General features: G+C 40.2%; 2 protein-coding genes across 16 annotated transcripts in view; one reads left to right on the forward strand and one right to left on the reverse strand.

Moving 5' to 3' along the window:
• Positions 1–124: 124 nt before the first annotated feature.
• FASTKD1 (FAST kinase domains 1) lies at positions 125–19,991 on the reverse strand. 14 transcript variants are annotated; one of them, XM_040603649.1, is made up of 17 exons: positions 17,350–17,487; positions 16,589–16,644; positions 15,580–15,666; positions 14,118–14,626; positions 13,679–13,747; positions 12,710–12,835; positions 11,142–11,543; positions 9,856–9,966; positions 8,547–8,678; positions 7,021–7,507; positions 6,119–6,233; positions 5,266–5,394; positions 4,384–4,515; positions 3,684–3,797; positions 3,271–3,412; positions 2,113–2,227; positions 125–1,099 (listed from the first exon to the last, which is right to left on the reverse strand). In XM_040603649.1, the coding sequence occupies exons 4-17, from the start codon at positions 14,450–14,452 to the stop codon at positions 1,010–1,012; spliced, it is 2,499 nt and encodes an 832-aa protein (XP_040459583.1). In that variant the 5' UTR covers positions 14,453–14,626; positions 15,580–15,666; positions 16,589–16,644; positions 17,350–17,487; the 3' UTR covers positions 125–1,009. The 14 variants fall into 14 exon arrangements, with proteins under 14 accessions (XP_040459583.1, XP_040459582.1, XP_040459585.1 ...); XM_040603648.1 differs by having other exon boundaries at positions 15,580–15,669; XM_040603651.1 differs by lacking the exons at positions 16,589–16,644; positions 17,350–17,487 and adding an exon at positions 19,040–19,991.
• PPIG (peptidylprolyl isomerase G) overlaps positions 18,012–20,134 on the forward strand; it is a 30,864-nt gene continuing 28,741 nt past the window's right edge. Inside the window, exon 1 of one of the 2 annotated variants that reach the window (XM_040603666.1) lies at positions 18,012–18,115. The gene's annotated coding sequence lies outside the window, so the exon portion shown is untranslated. Of the gene's footprint in view, positions 18,116–20,106; positions 20,129–20,134 lie in introns of those variants that run through there. The other variant, XM_040603665.1, reaches the window with a different exon arrangement.

Raw genomic sequence — 20,134 nt, forward strand, 5'->3', positions numbered from 1 at the left:
GTAACCAAGGTTGTTGTCACTCTCCGAGGACTCTTCTTGTTCTTGATTCTTGGTTTCAATTTTCAGCTTAATTTGTTCTTTTGTACACTGTCTTATTTACAGAACAGGCAGGTTAGACAGTTTCGTCTAATTTTGTTTTATTTCTGTTAGCAGGGGCTAGTCCAATGCCATAATAATAAATTCAATTAATTATCCAGTTGCTAACAACGGCCTCTGTCTAACACAAGCATTATTTTGTCCTTATCACGTATAAATCTTTCAGGTATCCCTTCCAAGTTGCATTTAACTGCAGTATAGGTGGTTCAAGGGTCTGGGTGGCTGCCAGACCTCTAGAACTGGTCATCTTATGTACGTGAAGGTATTCCAGAAGGCTCAAGCCATACTTCTGCACATGCCACATCACAGGGTGGAAGCAGCTGGAGGTTCCTCACCGCACAACACCCTCCCCACCCACAGTACCTCTGTTCTGGAAGCTGGGAACAGAATGGCTAGAATAGCAGTCCTATTCTTAGTAAATCTGCATTTCGGTTTCTTGGTTTCACAGAACAGATACTGTTTGATCCCTATTGCTCATTCTGTCACATGCTGGCACAGAGACATAGTTTCCAGTAGATCCGCTGCCTCCTCTCTCACAGCCAAGAGTATTTCCAACTTTTTCTTTGGACAGTTTTATGTCTGCCTAAGCCTCTGTGCTATTTATTTAGGAGATAATAATGTAATTTTATGGCAAAACTGTCACAGGCTCGTGTACTGAAAGAATGATTTCCAGATAATGGGAGATTTTAAGCATCCTTACCACATCTTCCTGGCCCACCATGACCTGCCTTTTGCAACAAACTGAGGATGAAATCTCCTGATGCCCTCTGGTCCAGCTGACACACAGATAAAGAGATTTTCGAAACAATTACAATTTGTTTTACAAATTACAAAACAATTTGAAAGGATTACAGGAACTGTAATGGTACATAAAGTGTTTGTATAAAAAGTAATTTTGACTGCATGTCTGACATCACTGTATTCCATATAGATGCTTTCTCAGATATTCTAGCTGTTCGCCTTTTGTTGACAGAACCATAGAATACCATTCAAAGTGAGGAATCTGTAGAATGGAATCATACAGAGTTGTTAACATTGGTATACATCATACACCATCTTACAGCAAAGGCTCTCTGACAGCTCTGGTTCTCCACTTGAAGGCATTTTATCACCTGTGTCCTTCCAAAAGCTAGGCTTATTCTACTGCTGAAAAGGTTAATTTCTCAGTGTAAGGTTCTTCTTCATATAACTACAGGCAGTTTGCTTCCAAAAAGCAGCATAATTGCAGAGACGTAAAGCAGATGCCCACGCAATACAGGCTCTGACAACTCATACAATCTCCCACCTTTCGAAACCCAAATCCAGAGAAAAATCCAAGGTCACTATAGTTTGTAACAATGTATCAAACTGGAATGGTCTATCAGTAGCACAACATTTACTGTCTGGGCAACACGCGCAAGGATGATTATCCTGGTAAAAAGAAACCAACCACACAACTATAACCTTAAGGAAGAACTCCAGATAAAATTAAGAGCGAGTAATTAAATATACAGGAAAACCTGCAGTCATGAGCTTCCATTACCCAAACATTTCTATGCTGATGGCTGTGCATTATCCCTGGCCACTATTCCCTGTCACAGCACTATTACTGCAGCAGACAGACAGCATCCATATTCCATCTTGCAGCTGCAGTAACCATCTATCACTCAAGGAGGGTACGTTCAATCTTTTTCCTAGCGTAGGAATCTTTGATGAATTGAATTGAAACTTGTTTCACTTTTTCTCTTTTAGTCATTACCCTGATTGCTAGTTTGCTTGCAGTAAGGTAAGACTGAGATGTTTTACTTCTTTGCTGCAACCGCTTTCAAGAGGAGGTGCAAGTTCTATGAAGTCCCTACACCATCCTGAGAACAGCTTGCAATTTCCCCCCTAAATACAAAAATCACTCTCACCCAGTAGGTGCTTGTAACTATTAAAACTATCTCTAATCTTAAAAAATACTTTAAATGTCTTGAAGTATCAATCTGCACTATCAATACAACTCAGAAAGGACATAAAATGTTGCTGACTGCTCACCTGAACTACCCTGTACCCCAGCATCTCCAGGTGTCGCTTTTTCACTGCAGGTTCTCCTTTCAGGTGATGTGAATCTTTGCTAAAAGCTTTTGAATCAAGAAATTCCAAAGCAATTCTGCAAACAACAAAAATGTGCATTTATTTTCAGGTCCTATCTGAATAGCCAGAAGTGGTATTTCTAGTTCAGTTTTGACAGTTGCTGCAAGACTACTACTAGATAAACCTGGCAATTCACAGAAAAAAGAAAGTCAAACAACTTCCTGAAACTGGACAAAACATTTTCCTCGTATTGATCGAGAAATACTTGAACTTCACATGATTCAGAAAAAGAATTTCCTCCCTCTGTTTTTGTTCAAATGGCAAAACCAGCTAACCAGCATTTTCAGGGCTTACATTTGAAGAGGTGGGAGGAAAGACAGTACTCCAGTCTCATGAAACACATTTCAGGAGTGGCCTGTCTGCTCTAGTGCATGGGGTCTGGCTGGGACGGAGTTCCTTGTCTTCACAGCAGCTCATATGGTGCTGTATTTTGGATCTGTGACCAAATCTGTATTGATAACACACCGGTATTTTGACTATTGCTGAAAAGTGCTTGCACAGCAACAAGGCCTTCTGTTTCTGCACCCACAGTGTAGAGGCTCGCATCGGCAAGAGGTTGGGAGGCAACACAGCTGGAACCTCCAACTGGCCAAAGCGGTATTCCACACCATATAACATCACGCTCAGCAATAAAACGGGAGTTTCTCCAAAGAAGCCATTGCTCCAGCATTGGTCTGGTGGCGAGTGACTGCTTTTACATCCATTGTTTTCTTTTCCCTTTTTAAAATTTAATTCTTTCTTCTCTTCACTTATTAAACCATCTTAATTGCAATCCCAGGAGGGTTTTTCCTTGCTTTTGCCCTCCAGATTCTCTCCCCCATCACACTGCAGAGGAGCGAGTGAGCAACCGGGTAGGAGCTTAGCTACCGGCTGGGGTCAACCCACCACAAAGTTTAGGAAAGCTAAAACTCACAAGGCTTTCAAAAAAGGAACAGAGAAATAAATAGCCTCAGGGTTGCAACAACCATTCAGGGCATAAGCATCAAAAAAAATGGGCTAAAACTTGATCTGAACTTGGAAGCTTGGAAGAGCTAACTTGCAAGAATTTGACGTACTAACCTCTGAGCTCCTGGTGGCAGAGCCTTTCTCCCTTCATCTTCGATGTCATGTCGCAAATATGCTCCCTCCACATCATCCAACGGTGTATTCCGAGCCACATAGGAAAAAGGCTTTTTATTTTCATCCAGAACGCACTCAAAATCTGCAAGACAACACAAAAAATCTGTTCACTGACAAAAAAAAAAGTGGAAGAATTTGAGCTGTACGGTGTTTACTTGTAGAAAAACTAAGCGATAACCATAATTAGAGATACCCTACATTATTTATATTACGCAGAACTTAGAAACAGTATTTTATAAAGCAATTTCTTCTTTGCAGTATCTCATGTCCACATGCCCAGGGGCTTCCTAATCTTAGTGATAATAGTGATACCACAGGTCTCCATAACAATCCTCAGAGGATTAATTTCTCACCTATTTCATAGCAGTATGGTGTGAGAACAGATATCCTTGCATAATGGCTTCCTCCTAAGATCTCTGTCAGCATTCTGTGAACATGCTGTCGCAGTGGATGTATTCGCCCACTGCCTACGAAGACAAAATAAAGAATTCATACATCAAAACTTCCACAGCCAAAGTTTTGAAAATAGCACTTTGTGACACCTCATTTTTGACATCCAACCTACTGAAATAAAACTTTTCCACAGACACCTGGTGTTATTCCATCATAGTTCAGAAACCGAAACCATGTGATCATCTTTTGGGTGGAAAGTGGCAGGTGCCTATGAAGCATGAATTTCAAATCCAGACTTTCCAACCCAGGTTTTCTCATTCACATACTATAAACACTTCAGTTTCAGGTGTCACCTGTTGGATTTTGTTTGCTTTTAATCATGCTTAGACACTTAAATATTTACTTATTTTGCATCTATTATAGGCACACCACACTATCTGTCACTTCTCTGTCTGTTGCAGATTGTTTAATAACTTGCTCCATTAAACACCTTCATTCTCAGAGATAAAGTAGCTGAGTTCGATGGAGTGCAAAGCAGATCTTCCCCAATAGAACTAGTGGAGGAGATACCGACTTTGCATTTTAGAAGAAATGTCTAGCAGACTGTTGAAAATAGGTTAATAGTAACAAGGGTGGCCTTTCCTCTCCTAAATTACTTACTGTTACTTAAGACACGTTGGCAGTAGCGCTCATGAAACCAAGGGATGTGAAACTCCGGGCATTCCAGACAGACTGCTCTGTTCAACTTCATGAGGCATAAGCGGACCCTCTGTTTTACGGTATCAGGCAGGACTAAGTTAAACAAAATAAAAAAGGTATGAACTGCAATGTGAGAAACCCAATACACTGAACCAAATAGCTAACGCTGAATTCTCTACTAGAGATGCAAATATCTGTATACTTCGGCATTTATAGAATTCATGCTGCAGAATCTTAGAAAGGTTCTCAAAATACCTGAGGAAGAACTGAAAAAATAACAGTTTTGCACAACAGCAAGACAGAAGAAAGGAGCAATTTAAACTCTCTTATATCATTTCATTTTTAATGAAGTGATTGAAGGCAAAATGGCAACAGTACACTGACAGCAAACAATGTACTGGTAGAAAGAAGCAGTCAGAAAAACACTCAAGTCTCTTATCGAGAGAGAAGAGAGCGACAGGACTCATTTCTTGCAGACAAGAACCCCACATTATTTCTTGAACTTTGTGACTATTTGTAGTAATAAATACCACACTAATGTAATTTTATTTCCAATAAAATTGAAGAATTATTACATACTGAGTGCAGTAAGTTGACTATAGAATTTGTTTCAAATGAGCTCCTCTCATTTGGAATACAAGTCTGTACTTTGAAAACACAGCGCAAATTTTTGTTTTTACCTTCCCTTTTAGCACTCAAAAAAATGACTAGATTATATAGAGGGGTCTTTCCAGAAAATGGAATTGTTTGAAGAGCAGTTCTACTCAAGTCATATGTAGGTCTACAATTCCATTTTATGCCAAATGCTACATAATCAAATTCATCAGGGCGACAGGTATCTACCTGCAAGTTGAGCATCCAATTTGCTTAGGAAAGAAACATCAAATATTCTTCTTATCAGAACTGGAGGAAAATACCCAGCCACTGCCAGAACATGACCAAGCAGCACCAAGTGGTAAGTTTCAAAACAACCTTTAAAAAAAACAAACAGAAATCCACATTAACACATAACAAAGTTGAAAGTATTTGCAATGCCCACCCCCTGGCCTCCTGAATCATCAAGTTTCTCTCTTAACGTACTAAATGAACACATATGTAGATTAAGGACCACCTCTGCTAACTGCACCAAAGTATAAAGTAACTCTTGCCAGGTCTTTGCAGGAGGAAACTAGTTAGCTTTAAAAAAGGTAACTCCACAATATTTTAGTAGACAGCAAGTTTTCACAGTTGTGTGGCTGTATCATCAACCAAAAAAAAAAAGAAAAAAAAGTCCTTATGCATTTCCTCTACAACTTAGCCATTTCTTTGTGATGAATTACAAAATGTATCCTATCTCCAAATGATGATTCCTGGGGAATGCCACAACAATCCTATACAATAACAGCACAGCAAATTAATCAGAATTTTGACTTACTTTTTACTATGCTCAAGATACCTTGCTAGTCCCTTATCAACAGTAATTTTTAAAGGGTGAAATGAAGCTAGAAAACCCAACAGAAGCAAACATTGATTCTTTGTCATGCTTTAACCCCAGTAGGCAGTGTTTGTGATAAGACACTTTTTTCTTTGGTTTTTTTTTTAAAAAAACACACACACACACACCCCCCACCATTCTATTCCCATTTTTATTCAGTACAAATAATAGCTTCCAATTGTATTTATTTGATGTCAGAATTTCTTTGTCTAATGTACTTACTCAAGTTAGAAGTAAGATACTGGATACAACTCTCAAAGAACTCCTCATTGGTAGGAGGGTCATAATTCATAGCAGAGAAGAGGAAGAGAATAATATAGATTTCAGAGGGGTGGATCTAGGAAAAAAAAAAAAGATATCCTAAATTAAGTCACTGCAACATATCCTAATATTGCTTTACAATAAAAACAGGGTTTATAATTCATTCAGAATTGGAAGATTTAAGTCTAGATAACCCATTCTCTAGATACCTATTTTTGGTCAACTTTTCCTGGAGAAAAATATATCAAAAAACCCAAACACCAGAAATCATTAAAATTACAGCTATGGCTAAAACTCAGTATCTGTTTCATGTAGATGACACAAGTTTTTCTGTATACTTAGACTTTAAGAAGCTTTTAAAAAGGTTTGTCTTAAAGAAACTAAACTGTCATAAAATAAAATCAAACATCTATATAAATGCAATTGAAAAGAGTGGGGAGGGGGGTGGGGAGGAAGAAAACGCAGTAATTTTGACCAAAAAGATAGGCTGTTGGGAAAATCCCCACAAGAATGACTAATGTAAAAATATACACTGTGCGATGTGACTATTTCTAAAAGAATTTAAAAAAAAAGTATTTAAGATGGTCAAACGTAAACCTGAACACAAAGGATTATGGCTGACCAAACACAAACTGACTGAACAATAAAATAAGAAAGCAAAATTAAAGAGAAGTAAGTGCAAAATAATATACATAGAAGCAAAACAGCTTTGAGTGAACACAGCAAATCATGAGCTCTACTTCAGTCTACCTGATTTGAACTTTTAGAAACATCGCGTGGATTGTGCTTTGAAACACATTTACTACTAACCTGTAATTTCTTCCTGAATAACTTACACAGTACAGAAAGAAAAACTGTAATACCTTGTCTATATTTTCAACAGTCACACAAGCTATTCTGTCAAGTAATGAAGGACAGCGGTGGTTTGTTTTTATGAGAAAAAAAGACAACTGTCGAACATTTGCCCATGTTATTTGGTCTATCAAGCGCTGACACGTGGCCATAGTTTCCTCAGTGAGGACTTCTTCAAACCACTCTCCATTCACATGTGTAAGTTCTTCCAACAGAAGATTTAAGTTGTTGCCTTTCTGAAGCCTCTGAAATCCACAGTCATTTAGTTTTTGCAGAAGCTTTACACTTCGCTCAGAACTTTTTTGCCAGTGCAACTGGTCATAATGATTCCATTTGACAAGAGCTGTAGCAATGCAATTCAAATGATGGAGCCTGCACTGAGGCAGAACTGCTGCTGCTTTGTTTATAATGATTTCCTCCACTTGAAAGGAAGGAAGCATGGCCAGACCACGAATTATTGCAGCAGTATCAGCAGGTATGACACTTGATTTTAAAAATCTGGAAGAGAGGCAGAAATAAAAACAGACCATCAGTATGGACAAAGCGCAAATGTTTAAACAAATATTTTACAGGCACAAAAATTCTATTTTAAAAGTCAAAAACTGCACATCATAAGACTAAGTAGATATATAATACCTATATTATATATATATATAAAATAAGTAGAATATTAACAATGTGGTGGAAATTCACAGTCAGTGACTACCATCTTTTTTCATTGAGATTAACTTCTTCCTTCTAATTTATTCAAAACAGAAAAAGGGAAGATGACAGGGAGCATCTCAGTCAGCTGGTGAGGCTTCAAGTGTTACTGATAAACACAGAAGTCCTTAGTAAGGGCTGAAGGTCCACCTCTGTGAATGGAGTCTGTGGGTTTCTGGGCCTAGATAGTTTCCGTGATTTCTGTCCTGGGGAGCACCAGGTTCTGAGGTGCCTGAGGAACATGAAAGCATCATCCACTAAAAACATGCACAGCCAGGGCACTCCATTCCTACAGCAGCCGAGCAATGAAAGCAACAGTGGCAAATCTCTTCTCCCACAATTCCAGAAACCGTTTCCCTTTCTGTGTTGCAACTGTACAAGCCTGAGAAGTAACTAGTCAGTTCTTCAAGAGAAGAGTACTTCTGCTTCACACTTTCATTTATCCCAAACATAGCATACTTACTGTATATTTTTCATTTCTTTTTCCTTCAAAGATCGAAGATGACATTAATACCTACCCTTCCTATAAAGTACCAGTTAAAATTTCCTGTTCGGTGTCATTATACTGCAGCAGCCAAAGGGTGAGGGGCAAAATAACGTATTTTTAAAAGATATCACACCTTTTAACAGATACTATCAGGTCTATGGCCAAGACAATATCCACTTCCTATCCTATGATTTACGTGTTTAATAGAATCAAATACTTTTAACAGTTTGTTACATTTTCATATTTTATGGAAACAAAACAATTTAACATCTTTAGCTTGTTATTTAAAATACTAAGTAGACAATTCTTTAATACTGAAATGCTAAATTTCCAAGAATACACACTTACCCATATAGTAACATTTTTAGTTTGGCAAAGAGCTCCAGATTGTGGCAACGCAACTCCACCAAGTACTGTGTTAACTTTACCAACTGTAATACATGATAGCTATCCAAATGTTTGTGCAGAACAGAAGTCATCCTGAATACAAAGAGAAAAAAATGACATGGTATTATGCTAACACAGAAGATATTGCAAAACCCCACATCCCACATGAAGAAGGGGTGTCCTGCAGTGCACAGTATCTAGGTGGAGGGTTGCACACACCTACACTCCTCTCCACCCCAGTTTTGACAGTGTTCCAAGACACAGCAGGCTCTCTCCACTTAGTGAATTACAAAATTAAAGCCCTCATCACAGCAAAATAGTTATTTCACTCTAATAATTTCCATTGCAGACTTTGAAATCCCTGACATGTAGAGCAGACCAAGAGTGGGATAAACTAGAACAGCAACACCAGCTTCAGCACCGTGGTACTCGCATAATGGTGAGGTTGCTACAGAACAGTAAAGGTTGCTACAATTATGGTGGTCTAAAGCTGCAAGAGGGGGCTAGATTTGTAGGGAAAGATAATACCTTAAGATCTTCTTTAGACAGGGAGATTCAAGAACAAGCATGAACTCACCTGGTCTTCCCTTTGATACCGCTCTGCTCCTTGCCCTTTTTCTTCAAAGGACCTACTTGCTTCACACAACTACTTTCAATCCAGTTACTGCTCACAACCTGCATTTAACTCTGCTGCATCTGTGACTTATATCTGATGCTACATCTTCTGTGCCCAAAACCTCAGCTGCTTTTCCCTTCACTGTACAAAAGATATTACTTCTCTCTATAAACAACGTTCAGTTTACAAATGCAGAAAATCTGGCCCAGGTTTTTAAAGATGCAAGACTTGATAGTTCAAAGTAGGGCACAATGAAGAAACAATTCACATCAGTGACAGGATTTCCTAGCTAGGACACATTCTCTGCAACTTACTACATTCTCATTTGTCTCACAAGTTTACAGTAATTATTTGAGGCTAAATCTACTCAAACAGGATCACGTATTTGTAAACAAGCCAAAAATCCTATTATATCAATTCAGTAGGGTTAAAATGCCCTTCTATGAAATTCCTGAATTGCCTCAATTACTTCTGGGTCAAACTGTGATATTCTAAAATCTGCGACAGCTCATTATATATATAGTATATATGCACATGTACGCAAGTGACACACTCTCTACTTCCAATTTACTGGATATTATATAGTTTTCCATATTAAACAGAAGTAGTTTACCTAGAGAATACAAATTCTTAGTAGTAACAAAAAAAAATTACTTTTTGAGTAGATGAGTATTTCTGCATTTCATTTTCTGCATCGTCTTCAGTATTACCAATACTTGGTGACTGCTAAATTCTTCTGCCATGTGCTCTGCAGTTACTAGCAACCTAAAGATGAAAAGAAGATCTGTTCTCCAAAGCAAAACAGTTGAAAATCTCCAGCAAAGACTGCAGCCATTTTCTCTGTCTAGGAGGGAAAGAACCAATAGACTACTCCAGGAAATACAGGAAAACAAATTCCCCCAAATTAGAGACCTTTGTTCTGTGGACCTTTTCCTAAACGCTTGATTTATATGGCACAGATAAACGAGATGTGAGTGTGTTAGATCAGTACATACTGCCCTGATGCTAGAAACTAGCCAGTCCAATAATTCTGAAAGCAGACACAAAGTAGGGAAGGTACTCTAAGACACTAAACAATTCATAATCAACCAGCAAGCTACAGATAACAGAATCAAACATGAGCTGAACTGGTTCTGGGGAAAATAAAGCCTATTAATTTTTCTACCTCAGCACTGATTTTTACGAAAAATAAAACAAACAGAAAAAAAATATCTAGGAAAAGCTTTTGGAACCAAGTCAGCTATGGCAAAACCAACACAGGCTTGCAGTATATCCCAGAGCTCCGGAGAGGCAAATGTTCATGAAGAAAAGTCTGAAAATATGACTAATTGTAATTAACATAGCAAATCCCGCCTAAAACTGCACACTTTGAGAGACCCATGACTAATACCACCCCTAAATAGGACTCTGTAGCACAAGAAACACAGGCAGAGAAAAATCTGCCACACAACATTATGCTCTAATTGCAAAATAAACGCTGAAGTGTTCCCTGCTGACAACCTTTCATATAGAATATGATGTACAGCAAACCGGAACAAGACAAGGCTCAGGCTGTTTCAGCTACTGCCAGTCTTAAAAAGGAAAAAGCAACACATACCACTGCATGTGTATTTCTCAGGGGAAAGACAGAAAGCTTTTTTACTACCATCCACTGTGAAAGGAAGGCTGTAGTCTTAAGAGACAAAGCTACAAGATCATCTTGCATAACAGCATTCACATACCCCTTGACTGTATCTAGCTTTCTATGCAACTGTTTTAAGACAAACTGCTATGACAGTATGAATAATTTAATAACACACTGCTACAAAGCTCCAAACTAGGAAACCAAATGCTTAGCTCATAGATAGGCTCAGAAATTCCTCCAACCAGCAGTACATTTTTAATTTCTGTGCAAGACTATGTATATATCATAAATAAGACAAAATTGTTAATAAACTTACCTTTCCCTTACCTTGGATCCTGCCATAGGCCCAAGAGTGAAAAATAATTTTGCAAAGGTTTCAGGATCATAATGATCATTTATAGTTTCAGATAGCAGCTGTTTAGCAACCAAGCGGAATTCAGCACTGTCAAAACCCAGCTGCTCGTACAGTCCAAGAATAAGACTAATACTGCGTATATCAAGACCAGAGGCATTTTTAAGGAAAATCTGGTTGCATTTTTCTAGCAATGGATGATGGTATCTCAGTTTAACATTTTGAAGAAACTGTAGTACTCTTTTGGCATAGCTGAAGTGGACGACATCCTTTTCTTCCAAGAGCTGTCCAGCCTTGTGTAGTAATCGATCTTGAAAACTCTGTGAGATAACATCAGATATGCTGATCATCAAAACTGACAAGATCCTAAAAAATTTAAAAGATTTTACACTTAAACATTGAACATGAGTAAGAAATTTTAGATTTCTTAAATAAAACTATGCAAAGAAAGGAACGTTAGTCAGGGTATTGCTGGCTTCTGCATAAAAAGGAATTTTAAATCTAATGCAGAAAAAACAATGAGCAAAACCTATTTCTCCTACTAAAGCAAAAATTCTACTTTCAGTGAATTTCTGAAACAATTGGGTTTTTTCAACCATCCCTTACGAAGTTGTATGCGATGAAAGCATTTTGCCTAAGGCAAGGCCCTGACTTGCCTGATTCTAATTTGCAAAAAAGATCTTTAATGTTCAATGGAAAATAAAGGCACCTAAACAATTCTCAAGTAACAGAATGGGGAGAAGAGTCATTGTCACTCCTAAAGAAAGAAACCCTTCCTAAAGGGAATAAAACTTATGACCACAGGGAGAGTAATTTCTGTAAAGAAATGCAGTCCCATTCAGTGAGTTTCATAAGCAGGTTCCTCACATCCACAAAAATAAAATGTTGTGACTGCTGGTGCTGTGTAAAGTAAAAAAAAGCAAGAGCAGCCTTTGCTGTAATGGTCCAGGGAAACAGAGGCAAGAAAAAGAAGCCTGGACTTCTTTGACTAGGGCTGGGTTTTAAGTAATTTTACTATTAGGGTAATGCACTAGATATGCTAGCAAGAGAATTGGTTAATTCAACCTGACAAAAAAACCCCAAAATTCTCTGAAGATAAATAAAAATAACATTTCTTGAAGACTCCTTATTGCTATTCACAGTTGTATAAACTAAAACCATGTCACAGCAGAGAAACTACCAATGTCAAGGAAGCGAAATATCTTTTGGTGAGTCAATAGCCTCTAAATTCTCAAAAAAGTCCGTGTAAAATTTAGAACCAGGGTAAAGCAATAGCTGCAGTTTTTTCCCCTGTAAGTGGAAGATTAATTTTAATTCAGTGTTTAAATGGGTTATAAAGAAATTCTACACAAAATCATTGGAAAAATGCATTCACCTAAGCAGACCTGTCCATGAAAATCAACACCCGAATACAAATCACCTTTCCCACAAACCCCCCAAAAAAAGAAAAAAAGGAAAACCGCTAAGCAAAGGCAGCCCAGCAATTGTGACATATTGCTTCTCCTGTTACTCAATTTCATTCTGACACTTACCTTATATCCTGTATAGAATCCAGCTTCACGTCCACAATATGAGCTACTTTGCCAATTACAGGACTGCGATGTCTGCGTTGCTTGTATAAACATAGTGCAAATTTAGACAGAACTGGCAAACTAAGCCTGCCAAGACATCAAAGAAAGAGTATTTCCCTTTTATTTCTAGTGAATACCTAAAGACAAAAATCTACTTCAACAACTACATAAAAGACAAGGTTATAATCAAAATACAAAACAAGGAAACAAGTTACCTAAGCATTTTCTATTTGGTCACCTATAGTGATAGCACAGACTTAGCCAAAACACCTATGTACTTCATATTAAAGAATATTGCACATATGGAGCTCTACAAAAACCAAAACTTCTTCATTTAACCAAAGCAGTTTAAGAAATCTATAAAGATTACATAGTCAAGCAATGATGCGAAATAGCTAAAATGAATGCAAGCAATGTACTACCTGAATACCATTTTGTGTTCAAGCTATACTGAATTATCTACTTGTCAAGATGCCCCAGGGGTTAACCTGGGAGAGGCAAGTCTGTGATGCTAGTGCCAAGACCGACACTAGATTCCTTCTGCCATTAACCTGAGATTAAAGAATGAAAATTACAATATAAACCATTTAAAAGTTGGACAGCAAGCACTAAGATAGAACTGTAAATACTAAAACTTGCAATTTACTTCAAACACAGAAATTTACACAGACCATGTATTTAAAAACCTTAATTGTTGGTCCCTGTTGTTGGAGTATCTGAATCTCTCAAGCATTTGTGTACCAACATCCATCAATACTCAAGGCCTCTGTACGTATAAAAATAATACCCAAAACCTTCAAAAAACATAACTGATATTTGAAATAGGTAACATTTAAAACATCTTGTAAATACTTTTTGAGAACTCTGTAGCCTCACGTGAAGCAAATCACGCTTGCAACTTTTCACAAAGTGTAGCAATACAGGACTTACCTTTCCAGTCTTTTCCATGCTTCTGTAACAAGCACATCTGTCAGAGAATCATGGCCTTCAACATTGAGCCTTCAGAAGCAAGACATAAGTTTGAAGTTTGCTTCAGCATTTATAAAGAAATAAGACATATGTCCTTTTGTTATGATAAATAATGTTTTGCTTTTCTATTGCTCCCTCCATTCAAACAGATTATAAATATTTGTGCATCAATAATCACAATTCAGTTTACTGGGAGTGCAAAACACATCAGTTCTGCCTGCATTGCAAAAACTGAAGCACAAGACATTAAGTCGTCTGTGTCACACAGTCAAAAGTACAGAAGCTGGGACAGGGCTGTCTCCCAGTTTCCTTACAGGATGGCTCTGCAGTGAAAATTCCATCTCTTTTTATTACCAAATACAACATGTATATATGTAGGATCCAAAATAATGCTGCTTACCTCAGAATACTATATAGGGTGTCCACTACGGCCTCATCTTCCATGTGTTCCACCTTGTTTTCTGCTAAAATGCAAAGAGTAAGAAACTGGGAGTGATTTCTTATATAGTCACTAGTCCTTAAGAGTAGTGTCCTCTTCTTTTGCAATTGCCACAGGATGTTTAACGCAATTCCCACATGTTTTTCAGAAAGCCTGGTCTTGTTCCTTTCAACAAGGCTGAACACTTCATCTTCATGGGTGCAGCTATTTATCTGGCTCAAAAGCAGATCGCTACTCAGAGTTCGAGCTTGGTAAAGTCTCAGTGTATACAGGCAAACCTGCCTCAAACAAAGCATTTTGCTATGCCTACCAGCTATCCTTAAAGATAGTTTTCAAAAAGATCCTTCTTTCAGTTTTCACAGTAAACCATGTTGTTATGAAGAACAAACACATGTATTTGAAAAACAGAGGATCGTTCTTCTTTCATCCTGTATGGTCACTATATTAAGAAGAATTCAATTTTGAGGTACCTGTAATGAGACAGAATTAAAGCAGTTAAGTACAGTCACAACTTCTAGCTGAAAATCAACATCTCTACCTTTTAATGTTCTGAGTAAGATAAGCTTGAGAAGAACCTACAGCCTGGATTCTTCCCAGAGAAGCTCCCAACAATGAACACTGACAGGCTCACAAGCACTAAGAAAAGTTAGCTCACTTGGCAAGTTTTCGAATTTCGAAACCCTCCTTTCAAAGGCACATATGCTATCATGCTACTACCACGAAGGTAAAGCTGAGCTTTTTAACATGCAGGCACTGCACGACTAAGTCAAGTGAGGCTTGCTCTCACTAGGCCACTTCATAATCCCAAACTTGGGTCCAGGTACTCCCAGAAAACGCAACTATTGGTGGTAAAAGGAAATAAAGTGGCAAGAGCTCCTGAGCTGGCATCACTGGATTCCTCTGGCTCTCTAGATGCATCCATCCCACAGTGATATCTACTGTACCCTGTCTACAAGCCTCTCCCAGAGTTTCCTTCCCGCTCTGCTCTCTTACAAAAGAGATGTGGTCTATGTCTTGTAAACACATAAAAATTTTGGTATGTGGCTTCTAGTCAGGAAGGTTGACCACCTTTGTAATACAGGATCGGTCGCAACGCATCAGCTGAAATCACCCAATGCACAAAAGAAAAGTAACATAATTCCCCAAATTCTAGTGGCAGTTACAGCTTTATCTATTGAAATCTGCTAAGTATTGACTTTTTTTCTTAATATATCCCCCAATTTGTACACAGTGCTAGCACACATGTATTCCACAACCTACAAAACTGTTTCCAAGCTGCAGAACACAAACTACTGCTGGTAAATGTCACGGTACAACAAAAAAGACCCATCAAATTCCCTTAACGCAGAGACCATTGAAAAGTCTGCAAGTCTTGCTTTAGGAGATATAACCGTTAACAACAAAAATTATCAACATACTGAACCTCCAGCAAACTCGAATGCTCTTCAGCTGTAGGCATGATTCCATCAGTGCAACATTATCCAGGCAACTGCAGCAGCACATACTAGGTCTACTGAGAAAGAAAAAAACTTATTTGGGCAGTCTACGTCAGGTAGTGAAACCATTCCAAAAAATAAGATATAGCTGGATTTCTTCTGATGTCTGCACAGTCACCTACACAGAATAAAAAGTCAAATGACATATTGTACTGCACTGCTGTTGCTGACACTGGGGCAGATACAAGGAAAGCTAAAATGAAGTAATTTTAATTTTGATGTTGTAATGTGAAATGTTTTCTTCCCTGTGCAAAATAAAAGCATACAAAAATAAAAGATACAAATCTCCTAGATATTATACATTAAGTACCTTTTATAATAATAATTTGCTTTATGGTCCCTTTTTAGAGATTGCTTTTATTGCTTCTATTTGTTCCATATGGCAGCTGTCTTTACAAAGAATTTATTTCACTTCATCACTAAGAACAGTTGTGTGACAGTATTTATTCCATGTAATCTCCATAAAAAGTATTTTGGCTTTTCCCTCTTAGTATGCAGCCACACGCTTTTAGAAGTAGCTGGGTCTTCTCATGAGATTTTATAATATGTATATAATAAGCCGAAATACAGATCAAAGGTTGGTCAAGCCACTGTTAAATCACAGTCTAGTAATCTTCCACAAAGTCTCAAGTACTAGATCAACCACATTTACCAGAACATTTGACAATTTTTTTTACCCTACAGATTTTCCAGTTGATTGAAAATATTTCTCCTGTTCCCTTTTGCCATGCAGATTCATGTAGATGGAGCCAACCAGATACAGTAACAATAATCAAAAGCGGAAGTGCCTGACTCTTCTACCAACAGCTTCTAAGGAGAAGCTGCAATACAGAGTTACCAGTTATTGAAACTACTTAATTTAAAGAGGAAAAAAGCATCTCCCCTACAATGATTTGATAGTAAAGCACAGCATGAAAAATAGCACAAATTTTTAACCTTTTTGTATGACCGTGTCCAGAGTTCTAGCTGCAAACAGGGTTTTTTTCTTAATCCTGTTTTAGAGAATTAAGACAGCATCAGACAAAAACTTCTGAGAGAATATTGATACTTAGTCCCCACAGTACTGCCAAACTAAGCTGCCAGAAACCAGGATGAAGTAGATACCTGAAAAGAACATAAAAACTTCATGCTCAAATAATTTGCTTGTTAGCCCAGGTAACACATCCTTTCCCCTACTCGTGCTGCAGCGGACCCTGCATCCCCTATCCTAATGACTGGGAACCAGGATCTCCATCTAAAACACTCTGCAGGAAGTTTCCAAGTATTTCTCTTTCTGGAAGTATTTAGCAGATGTAAGTGATTTATCACAAACCTGTATGCAATTTTAAATTGCAATTAATTCTAGTATCATAAAAAGGAAGCAAATAGGAAACACCAGATGTTTTGAAACTTACAAATACACATATTAAAACATAGATAGATTAAAAATAGGGAAACTGTATGTACTTAAGGAACTATTTCTAAAGTATTCCACTTATCATGCAAAATATACACTAAAGGGACAAGACATTCTTTAGCATAATTTCCTAACAGTTGAAACACAGTAACCATGCTCATGGCTTACAAACTACAGCGAGCCAGGAAGTCTTCCACAAAGCCGAAAACGCGGACACCCACCACTCCCCATGTATAGAAAGTATTAAAGGTTTAAGCAAGGAAGTGTTAAGAGAGCTGCCGGTGCGGTGCAGGTGTTTCACCTCTGCCAAATCCGCCTCAGTTTCCGTGAGCCACGCCGCGGGCAGCACCACGCCGCTGTCAGGCGGCCCAGCAGCGGCCCGGCCTGCCTAGCGGCCTGCCTGGCGCCCGGCCTCCGCCCGCCGCCCGCGCCGCCGCCAGCTCACCGCGGGCCGGCGCCTGCTCCCCGGCGGGGCCACCGTGACCCAGAAGCGCTTCTGCAAGAGCGGGACAGGGCGCCGAGCCGCCACACGGGCCGCGGGGCGGCGGGCGGGGAGGGGGCGGCCAGGGCCGCGCTGGCCCCGCCCCCAGGCAGAGGGCAAGCGGCCCGGTTGGGCCCGCAGCGCGCCGCGGGTAGGCGCCAGCCAGCGGCGAGCACGACCCCCGGAACCGCCTGGCTCGGCCGCGGTCCAGCCTGCCCTCTTTACCGCGGGCCGGCAGCGGGCAAGAGCCGGGCGGTGGAGCCGGGCCGTGCCCCCGCCGCCCTCGCCTCACGCCCGACGGAGAGGTGGCGGCGGCCTGCGGGGCGGCCGGCGGCGCGGGAGTAGGGGCGGGGCGGGTGGGGGCACGGCCGAGCTGCCGGCAGGCCCAGGCCGCCGCACCGGCTGTCGGCCCCGCGGAGTGTGCGGCGCCTGCTGCCGCTGCCCTAAGCCAGGGCTACTGGGACGGCAAAGTCCGGCACCTGGCAGGGCTAAACAGGCACGCACAGGAATCGGTGCTATCTGCGCGACTGCCGAGACCGCCCTGCGCCCGCAGGACACGATCTGGGAAGCCCTTTTTCCACAAGAGGTGCGTTCCAACCGCGGATGGGGACTGCGGGCTCAGAACAAGCGCCTGCGCCTGCCTCGGTCCTCCGTGTCCATCCCTGCACCTATGTCCCGACACAGAGCATTTCCCACGGGCTGAGATGTCAGGAAATGCAGGGAGAAAGGGGGAAGTCCAGCCAGTTAGACCTTCCAAAGGAAATAAAAATAATAACTTTTAACAGTTTCAAGGTCATCTTGATTGTTAAGGTCATGCTAATAAACCAATATTTACATGACATATTCTGAGGGGAAAAAAAGTCTTCCATGTCTAGAAAGATCACAAGGGGACTGACGTTCTGGAAAGGTCAAGTTCAAGAGTTTGGATTCACTGTACTGGAATTAATGTTGCTTTATATTACACTATAGTTTTTTATGCTTTGCAAAAAAAAAAAAAGTATTCTGGAACACAAATCTAACATGTAACATGTATATTGCTTACATTGTATACATACAGCTTCAGGTCATCTTTCTAGACCTTTTCTCACCACCATTGATAATAACGTTTATATAGAATAATAATCTTAGATTGTTCACAACCGGGACTATTACCATGACCAAATTTGACCAGCTGTTCTGTGGCTATCAAAGGTTTTGTTTATTTACTTGTCTGTTGTTGATCACATGTGTACCTCATACATTGAATGCTTATGAATAGGGAACTCATTCAAACTAATAAAATAGCCCCTGCTTTATTTATTATAGGTATGTAGTGGTTTAGAAAAATAGCATGTAAAATTTTTAACTGGATTTGTAACAATTTTTCTAACTCTTAAGATTTGTAACTGGAACAGCTCCTGCACCCATTCTGCTTGCAAATCCAGATCACCTTAGTTACAGTCTATACAGGCACGCAAGTAACAGAGCGAGACCCAAACCCTGTCAGATGATCTCAAAGAGTGGCAGTTACCTCATTCAAGAATCTCAGGCCTTGTGCAAACCTATGTAAGAACTCCACAGCATCTGATCTCCCACTTCAGAAGAAAACTATTCCACATTCATGTAAAGGGGATTTCGCAAATCCTACGGATTTTTCATTTACAAGATGCTGTACTTTTCACTTTTGACCTGTCAAGTGCATTTGGATGAAATAATAATGCCTAAGACAAATTAAAAATGCTAGATGAAATTAATCTTGGACACATAGGGGTAGAAAAAGAGATTTATCAAAGCACGCTGTGCTGAAGACGGTGTTGATATTTACTGAACGGAAATGCAGTCACCAGCTTCTTCAGGATTTCAGAACTCACAGGTGGCCATTTCTCAATTTTTTAATTTTTTTCTAGAAATTCAGGAGAAAATTTGTTTTCCTGCTTTCAGCTAGTCACAGGACTTCCATTATCTCCTGTTATGTACAGTTACCAACTCCAGTATCCACTGGTCTGAGCCAAAACTCTTCAGAGGTGGTACGTACTTCTGTGTCTTAGTGAATTTTGAAGACGCTCCCAGCTTTATGCATTGTCCTGAACTTTCATGTCCCTGTTTTTAAAATTTTAAATTAACTTTGGTAATACAGACTTATGGGACAGGATTATCAGGAACTTTTTTTTACATACAGTTGGTCCAAATTCCCATTTTTAGTTTTTTACTGCGCCTAACGACGTGTGCCAGGTGCTGCTAGAGTAACCCTAAGCCCTTCCCGTACTGTTTCGGACGCTTCGTTTACCGCTCCCTTGGCCATTTTCCGGGGTCTTGCTGAGCCTGCCCTGCTGGAAGGCCGGCACCAGCCCCGGGCACGCCTGGCTGGAAGGCGCTAGTGTACCTGCAGGGGCCTCCAGCCGCTCCGGCGACCCCGGCGCGTTCCCGCGCTGCGGCCGGCCTCGCCTCAGGCGGCAGGGCCCGGCGGCAGGGCCCAGCGGGGCGCGGGGCGGCAGCCACCTCGGCAGGCCGGGCGGGAGGGGGCGGAGCGCCTCTGACGAGCTCGAGGAGGCGGGTGCCCCCCTCCCCCAGCCGCTTCGGCGCCTTCTGAGCGGCCCCCGCCGCCTTACCCCACCGCCAGGCAAGG

The sequence above is a fragment of the Falco naumanni genome, chromosome 8, assembly GCF_017639655.2.
Source record: "Falco naumanni isolate bFalNau1 chromosome 8, bFalNau1.pat, whole genome shotgun sequence".
In the NCBI taxonomy this organism is placed as follows: domain Eukaryota; kingdom Metazoa; phylum Chordata; class Aves; order Falconiformes; family Falconidae; genus Falco; species Falco naumanni.